The sequence below is a fragment of the Pyrus communis genome, chromosome 8 (genome assembly GCF_041283825.1).
Source record: "Pyrus communis isolate YQ-2024b chromosome 8, ASM4128382v1, whole genome shotgun sequence".
NCBI classification, from domain to species: domain Eukaryota; kingdom Viridiplantae; phylum Streptophyta; class Magnoliopsida; order Rosales; family Rosaceae; genus Pyrus; species Pyrus communis.
The window spans coordinates 5,778,709-5,787,805 of NC_142572.1; the positions used below are offsets into that span (position 1 = coordinate 5,778,709).

Genomic DNA, 9,097 nt, shown 5'->3' on the forward strand with positions numbered 1-9,097 from the left:
AAAACTTGGAAATAGACTTTAGAGCAACTTCAACCAACTAAGGCAATTATTGAGTAAGGGCAATTACTGTCTTGGTAAACAGTAACTCGCCAAGTGCATCTCCACACCGTAAAATAAATTGTCCGGGCAATTTAGCAAAGGCAATTACTGCCTTAGCAAATAGTAATTGGCTGAGTGTTTCTCCACCCCATAAAGAAATTGCCCGGGCAATTGACTTTAACTGGCTAAGTGCTTCTCCACCCCATATTGTGCCACATGGGCCATAATAGTTAATTACTATTTTTTTTCTTCAGATTTTTCTTTCTTTAAAAAGAAAACATTTTGGTTGAAAAATATGAACCGTAGAATAGAATGACCGAGGCGTGAGAGCATCTGCAGTGCAAGCCTTATTGCTACATGGTTGATTAGTCCACTTGCGCTCACTCGCGCTTGAAGCCCACACGCCTAGCGCAAAAAAAAATTAAAACATGGGTGACATCACCTTGTCGTCACACTGCCTTAGGCGCTGAGTTGGGCGATTTGTCCCGATTGAGCAGTCATGCCGTCTCCTTTTTATTGTAGTTCGACTTATTTGGCATTGGCTGGAGCTCATTTTGTTGGTTTTTGTTGGTTGAATCACCCAATCCCCTCTTGTAGTTGGGAGGGAAGAACTTGCTTTTAAGAAAAAAAAACATAAGACTACTTGAAGCTAACAAAAAATTTGACACAAAATTGAGCACAGTAATATTTAAAATTTATACAACTGATTCTAATTAATAGAATAAGACTTTGTTGTTGTTATACTGTTTAGATCGCCACTCAGATTCCCTACCGAGAGAACCAGCGCTCATTCGGCATATGGATCTATTCTCCTGACGGTCCATCATCAAGGTAAAATAATCCAGACGAGACCAGCAGCCCTGTTAAATAATCCTGGGCTTTTGTCGGCTCATGCTAATTATCTTTCCGAAGTTCGAACAAACAAAACCAAAAGCTGTAATAATTCCAACCAAATTAACAAAAATTAAAAATTAAAAAAAATCGAAAGTTGTAACATTAGTACTCAGACTCGGACTCACCACCACAAACCAAAACAGAGCGGTCATGAAGACGGTGGTCGGCAACCTTTGCTCACCGTTTCTTCTGAGTCAACTCGGTAATTCGAGGCCTTGTCTTCTAAAGCTCAGGACTTCTGCCGCTTCACCGGTTTTCAAGCGCTCTTTCGCGGCGGCAATCAAAGTTCGAGCTGCTGCTTACTCCGCCGGCGTCGGAGTCGAGCCAACCGTACGTTGCATTTAGCTTGTCTTCTTGCTTTATTTCATCATTTCAATTAATCGAATCAGTTCATGGAATAGAAAATTGAAAACCCAATTGTAGTTTCGTCTGTTTGGTTGCCGAGAAACGGTAGGAAAGTGTAAAAGTTTAGAGCTTTTATTGTCCTGGTACTATATTGCCTTCAGTAAGAGTTAAAATCTTTTGAAAAGCCTTAATTTTGATTGAGTTAATGTTTATTTTTGAGATTAAGGTTTGAAATTGTTTGCTTCATAAACAATAGGAACCAGTTGTGGTGCAAAATGATGGCATCAGCACCAAGAACATTTTAGCTTGTCCGATATGCTACGATCCATTTTCCAGTTCCGGTGATCTGGGCTTATCTGTGTAAGCTGTATTTATAATTACTTGAGGTTGCATTGTATATTTTTGATTCACTTTTCGTTCATTTTGGGAGTGGCATGCTTTTGCAGTGAGTCTGTTTCTGGGTCTAGTTTTCAATGTAGGACTTGTAAGAAGACTTACTTTGGCAACGAAACACATATTGACCTGACAACAGCAAGTGGCGCCAAGGACTATGGGGAATCAAAGCCCATTTCCACAGAAATGTTTAGGTATTGAAATTGTATTTAGGTTTAATTGTACAAATCGTATGTGGTAATCATGGTTATGCAATGATTTTTAAATGGGGATGGTGAATAAACATGGCCGAAGTAGAGTCGGACCTGAATCCTTTTAGTTTCTCCATCTCTTGGAATATACTCGCATAGGAATAACAAAATTAGGCTCTAGTTATGGGCTTCCTGTGCAGAATAACATCTGATGTTTAGTATATTGATCTTTTACGGCTTGATTTGGTACATATGTTCGGAGATCATGTATCTTCTTTGACTCTTATTATGTGAATGAGATTCTTTCTGTTCTCATAGACCCGTTGTGGTCAATTTTATTCTCTCTGGGATAGATGGGGCATGAAACTAGTTGAACTGATTGCATCTACCAAATTACAATTTTCAAAGCATTACCAATAGTACTTCCTAACACCTCATGAATATGTTGAAACTATGCATCTCTATATGGTGATTAGTGACTTTTTGTTGCATCAGGACTCCATTGGTATCGTACCTCTATGAGAAGGGCTGGCGTCAAAGCTTTACTGTATGGGGTGGATTTCCTGGCCCAGAGAAAGAGGTAACATGATTAGTTACTTTATTTCAGATTTTTTCATCTCAATGGAGTATCAAATGTCCTTTCTAAATTTCAAAATAGAGTATTTGATAGGTTGCGTTGTAACTCATACGGTCATACAACCTTTAGAAAGTTATGAAGTGTGCCGACGGACAATATTTCATACAATATTGGCGTTTTGGACAGGGAACGACATAGTCCATTTTGTTTGGTTACATATGAATTATGAAGTGAAAATCAATTTTCTATTGAAGTATTTTATTTCGGGCCTAAGTTAGGATAGTATTTACTTAAACTAAGAAGCTCCACCGCCAATGACCGCCAGTTAATGTTTCTCTTGAAAAGAAAAGAAAGGGTAGAAAAAGTGCTTTATTCTGATCACGGCATCGAAAAACAGATAAAATCATTGTGTTGCAATGTAGTTGTTTGAAAAACTGAAAAAAAAGTCATATTTTACCGGTGTGTACTCATTTGTCTTGCCAAAGGAGGTTGTTGAGTTGCTAACCGTGGTATAGTTTTGACTGCAGTTTGAGTTGATTAAGGATTTCTTAAAGCCAGTCTTGGGTGGTGGAAATGTCATTGATGCAAGTTGCGGGAGTGGAATGTTTTCTAGACTTTTCGCTAAGAGCGGATTGTTTTCTCTTGTTGTTGCTTTGGACTACTCAGAGAACATGTTGAAGGAGTGCTATGGATTCATTCAGCAGGAGGAGAACCTTCCCAAAGAGTACAGAACCTTGAAATTTTCATTCAAATTTAGATGATAAAGCTCAAAGTTTAAAATACTATCCGGTTTGAACTTCTTAGGGATGTTTCAGAAATTTTGTTATCAATTTTGTTTTTTGCCTGATTAAGTTTGTTTTTTTATTAGGAACATGATCCTGGTCAGAGCTGATATTTCTAGGCTTCCCTTTGCTACTAGTTCTGTCGATGCAGTGCATGCTGGTGCTGCCATACACTGTTGGCCTTCACCATCATCAGCTGTAAGTATATATATGGTGTTAGAGCTAACTGTGCTGCTTGTTTTGACTACCTGTAAGGCACAAATCTTAACATATTAGCAGCGGTGAAAAGTATTTACATGTCCTTGATGCTAATAAATTTGTTTCTAATAAGTTAATGAAACATTTTGCATTTTGGGCACATTGAACAACATACCTTTAAGATTTCTTAAAGAAAAATAAGAAAATAGCCAGCCTGGCTTTGGAGGATAAAAACATAGTATGCGTTGCATGTTTTAATTTTTCTGATACTGGTAGAGAATTTGTTAGTAATTTCATATTCCTCCATTCCTCGCTGGTTTACTAGTTATTTCCAAATTGGCATGGATTAATTATAAATGTGCTTATGTTAGTGCAGATGTAATATTATCTGGTAGAATCAAATGTGTTTTGTCCCCAGTTTTCCAGTTTTAGTTTAACCTGGTAGTTTCTCCTGAGTAATTTGGTAGCTGTGGTTTTGAAGGTTGCTGAAATTAGTCGAGTCCTGCGACCTGGCGGGGTGTTTGTTGCAACTACTTTCATATGGGACGGGCCTTTTTCACTCATCCCATTTCAAAGGAACATAGCACAGGTACATCTGTTCCACTCCAAAGTTTCATTGTTGCAGATTCGGGATTCCGCTGAATGTGTGTTATGTAGTGAATGGTTTGGAATTACGACTCTATTTTATCTCACTCTCACTGGGTGTTGATTTTATGCCCTTTGTTTCGTAGAGAACAAAGCAAATGTCGGGCAACCAACTCTTCACGTCAGAAAGTGAATTAGAAGATATCTGCCAAGCATGTGGACTGGTAGGTTTTACCAAAGTGAGGAATAGGCGTTTTGTGATGATTTCTGCCACGAAACCCATTTAATTAATTACAGTAATCTTGTGCCACAAGCAATCTCCCCTGCTTTGTATAGGGTTGGTTTGGGAGTAAGCATTCGAATTTGTTCCTATGTAAAGAAACATACATATGTCATGATTCACTACGAATGATTGTGTTTCATTTCATTATCAATTTGTTGTATCACATACGCAAAAATTGACGTGGTATGACCGTTTTATCCAAATATTTCTTTCGAGAAAGTATGCGGTTACAATGGAAAGAAAGCTAACAAAGAAAACAAGAACTATTCTGTTGTCAAACTCAGGCAGTTGGTTAGTATCAATGACTCCTTTCTCTAGCTCATTTTCCGGTCGGACGTCAAAACAGGACGGGTACCATTCTTCTGTACATTTTATAGTATTTGGATGTGCATAAATGAAGTTGTAGTGTTCAGTGAGATTGCTGTTTGATTACTCCGGGCTCAAATTGGCAAACGTTAACTGGCGGTACAGCAGTGTCTGTTCATCAGCATCGGAACCAGCAGCATCCTCACCCTCATACTCCACTTCAATGACAGTTTCATCATTCACATACAGCTCTTCCGCCTCTGGAAACCGAGCACGTGAATATTCTTCTCCAGCAGGCGAATCTTCTAATTCTATTTGTTGCATCTCTGCTTCTATTAAAACCTCCATCCGAGCGCGCTCCCTATCTCTTGGGTAGGTACAGTATAGGAACAAGTATATGACACAACAGAGAGCCATTGGAATTCCTATTGCTGTGTATAGTGCTTTTGCCAACGACAAAGCATTCCCTCTGTCCGTGGTAATCTCTTCAGATGCACTGGACCCTTGACGAACTGGCTTATAACCATACATGTGTTGAGCCAATATCCCAACTACCGGAGGAGCGAATGATGAGAGTATGGACTCGAAAGACCTGTCCAAAGCATATACATTTGTTCGCGATCTCTCAGGAACTATCTCCGCAAAAATCGGACTGCATGGACCATGACATCAAATTTAACACATTAGTCATTTCAATTACTTTCTGCAAAAGAGTAAGGGACATTAAAGACAGACAGAACTACGAAATATAAATCTAATCTAATTGTCAAAAAAAATTTCAAATACTTACTTGTTTGTAGCTGGAGCATTCCATGAAATAAAGAATCCCATGAAGAACAACATGAAACCATGGATGATAGGCGTAGATGGATCCACAGGTAATGCAAGCAGAAGAATTGCTGCAAGAGGAATGGCAGATGCGGAGCTTATTTGTGCTAGTATAATCCTTCCTGCGTTTGGAAGACGTGTGGAAAGGATATCTCCCATTTTACCCCCAAACAAGCCACCAAGGGAACTTCCAATCACGAACAAGGCGATGAGGAAAGCGGATTTCCCATGAGAGAAGCCAGTAAGTTCCAACCACATGGGTGCAAATGACAATGCTGACCAGGGAAACGAACCAGTAACGCCCTGCGCCACAATAATCTGGAAAGAAGGAATTTTAACAACCGACCTTGCTTCAAGGGCCAGTTCCTTCACTTGTGACCACAAGGAACTACTGGAATTCTGACTGCTATCTTTTGTTTCGCCGTCTGGAAAGTGTGGGTCAGTAGCATACAGACGGACTAAAGCACCAACTAAAATACTAATTAATCCAACAAGGTGAAAGGAAATTCTCCATCCAGGGATGCCCATGACTGTTATTGGAGCTATCAATATCGAACAAAGGCCACCAATTATCGAACCAACATTGCCTGTTAGTTGAAGCCATCCAAAAGCCATACCGCGGTTGTTGTCATCAGTTGAGTCAGCTACAAGGGACTGCATAGCCGGAGCAACTAGAGCAAGGCCAATCCCATTCAAAGCTCTGGATATAGCCACCTGATCAATAAAAGCTGAAGGACTTCAAAGCGGATATAACAAGCTGGAATTGCGCTCAACTTAATGATACTTCTGTCCTTTTGTTTTGATAACTTTAGTAAATAACTCCCTTTCTAATCGATTAAGTTCAAATGCATGCTTTGTAAAATGACAATTATAATAAATTAACTTGGCAAAGCCCTATTTCATAACGAACACTTTACTTTTCTATCTTCTGTGACAAGATTTTATACGGCTATAACTTATTCTCATGCATGACCTATGGGCTGTTCTTTTCTGATTTGATAAGTAACAAATAAGAGGCAGGATAGAAGTGAAACTGTCAACAGCGGTTGTGCATGACAATAAGGAAGCAACACTTTGGGTATCATTTTAACAAAAAAAATATAAACTTTACCAACGAATCCTCTTTTATCATGTCAATATATCCAAAATCTGAGCCAAAGAATCAAGCTTCCACCAAATTTTAAATTCCTCTTGGGGTCAACTTATGCGTTCATTTCTACAAGGCTTTTACTTGTTTCACAAGAAACAATTTTTGATTGCACATCCATATATTTGAGTTACTCAAGAACACAAGCATTGCATCTGAGTTCAACTATTGAAACCATACCTATATATTTGAGTTACTCAGAGAACACATGCATTGCATACGAGTTCAACTGTTGATACCATAATTTCTATGAAAAGACCAATATCACCAAATCTCACTGTCTCTGCTAGAACGGCCAAATATGTCCGTTAAGTGAAATTCATCTACCACAACTACTCAATCACACACAAACCAAGATTTAAATCACCTACTTGCGTAGGTACTGTAAACCATTCATTTAGCTAGAAACCGAAGCAACAAGCAACCATTATGTTTAAATTCCTTTTGTTTGCCTCCCTAAGCATTTCAAGCAGTTCTTCACTTATAACTAGAAGTTGACACAAAACATCCCCAAACTCTTTGCTCCAAGTTCGATTATTCGATCATACTAGTATCTCATGCATTTATATACTCTCTCAACAGTTCTTCTAAATTCGACAAAAAAAAGAAGCCATTACTACTATAAATAGCAATCCAACTCTAATCTTCAACAGTCACATCAAACCACCATTACTGGAAAACCCAATCCACAACTTCACAAATTGAAATCACAATCAGCAGCTACGACCCAATAAAGACACTAACTTTCTGTTTGGCAACCGAGAAAATTTCAGAAACAAAATAAAACCCAAGACGGGGGATGCCAAACAGAACCAATTCTGTCCAAGTTACCTCGGTGAAAGTGGAGGAAAACGCGACGAGAAAAGTAGCGGCGGCCCAGAGGAAGGCGCCGAAGGCAATGACGTGGGCACGGTTGTGGCGCACGGCCAGGTACGCCGCGATTGGGTAGCAAGCGGACTGCACAATGGACCGGAAGAGAGTGAGCGAGCCAAGCCCGGTCGGGTCGGTGTGGAGAGCGGCGCCGACCTCCTTGTAGACGCCGGGAAGCAACGACTCGTCGGCTCGCTCCATGATACCGGCCAAGTTGACCAGCACCAGAGTCAAAGCCTCCGCCTTCATTTTCCGATTTCCTTGGGATCGCTTGGATATTAATTTTTCTTGGTTTTGGAAATAAATTCGCAGAAATTCAGAGAAAAATGGTGAGAACTGAAGTTGATGTTTTGCGTTTCGGAGTATTGTGAGAAGGGCAGGGGACGACCGATGGACAAGTCCACGGCGTGACGTTGGGGCAAGAGGGTGACTGACACGTTGCAGGGTTTGTAAGGGAGATTAAGCTTGTGCCGGCTGGGTATGTCGGGTCAACCGTTTAGATTTTATCTGATTAAATATTAAATTAGTTAACGACGGGATTTGAATTTATGGATCACGGCGTCCTGCAAGAACTACTAGCCTACTCAGGCTTCGTTTGACATTTTTTGAATATTGTGTAGGCCGATTAGGTTAGAATGGGCTTTGGGTTTAAATAGATGGGTGACACTTATTTGGGTTTCCCAACCAATAAAAGGGCCCAAAGTGGAAATCTTTTTCTTTTTCTTCTAGTACGAATTTTGGCTTATCCATACCACACGTTATATATTGTATCGAGCTCTATTATTTATTAGAATTGAACTTTTGACTTCTCACACAAGTGAAAACATTGAAATGACAATTTAATATTAAATATTAAAGTAGTAGTACACTCTTGATGGTAGTACATTCTTGGTAATACCTTTTTTTTGTTCTTTATCGGAACCGAAATTGAGGTCTCTCACACAATATGTTGTGTGTTTGTAATATTATTGATCATATTACTTCTAATAACATTGAAGTATAGTAATCGAATATGTCCTTTCATGAAACACCAATTGTATTGTAATTTGTAACACAACATTATCTCATTATAAGGCCATCTTCAATGCATTGTTGTGATAATCGCAAGCGCACAATATGTTTCAAGTAGAATGTTGTTCCAACAAGGATCAGATTAATATAAATTTACTAATTGTGATAATTTAAATTATAAAAATATTACAAGAATTTTGATGACAAAATTAGATCTGCCAAGAAACAAAATGCAAGTAAATATGAAAGATGAATGAAAATAACCAAGATAGACAAACTACAAGAACACCGACCTGACCTAACGAAGATAGGCTATATCTTAGCCTCAGCAAAAGAAATTTAGTTTATGATAAAATTAAAGTACACAACGCTGGAATTCAAAAACAAAGGAAAAAAAAAAACCAAAAAGCCGGAATTCCAATCTCTGCTCCACAACAGAGCTTGAATTTTCCAATTCCTTCCTCGCTCTCGGCTTCTCTCTCCCTCTCTGTATTATACGAGTGAATGTGCTTGGAGGTTCCTTCAATTTGTGGCGCTGGTGTCCTTGTTATGTTGTCTTCTTTACTTCCTTTTGTCTGACGCAACAGGGAGATTAATACCAATCCTTGTGGCAAACATTATAAGCACTAATTTGGATTAGGAAATTAG

General features: G+C 39.0%; 2 protein-coding genes across 3 annotated transcripts; one reads left to right on the top strand and one right to left on the bottom strand.

Annotated features, from left to right (window-relative positions):
- Positions 1-867: 867 nt before the first annotated feature.
- LOC137718459 (putative methyltransferase At1g78140, chloroplastic) lies at positions 868-4,490 on the top strand. 2 transcript variants are annotated; one of them, XM_068458013.2, is made up of 8 exons: positions 868-1,263; positions 1,535-1,638; positions 1,725-1,865; positions 2,358-2,442; positions 2,967-3,163; positions 3,308-3,419; positions 3,901-4,008; positions 4,151-4,490. In XM_068458013.2, exons 1-8 carry the CDS (start codon positions 1,084-1,086, stop codon positions 4,289-4,291), a joined length of 1,068 nt encoding a protein of 355 aa, XP_068314114.2. In that variant the 5' UTR covers positions 868-1,083; the 3' UTR covers positions 4,292-4,490. The 2 variants fall into 2 exon arrangements, with proteins under 2 accessions (XP_068314114.2, XP_068314115.2); XM_068458014.2 differs by having other exon boundaries at positions 955-1,263; positions 1,746-1,865.
- Positions 4,403-7,856, bottom strand: UNE2 (Major facilitator superfamily protein). Its single transcript, XM_068458012.2, has 3 exons — positions 7,400-7,856; positions 5,384-6,135; positions 4,403-5,245 (listed from the first exon to the last, which is right to left on the bottom strand). Exons 1-3 carry the CDS (start codon positions 7,685-7,687, stop codon positions 4,717-4,719), a joined length of 1,569 nt encoding a protein of 522 aa, XP_068314113.2. The 5' UTR covers positions 7,688-7,856; the 3' UTR covers positions 4,403-4,716.
- Positions 7,857-9,097: the final 1,241 nt, after the last annotated feature.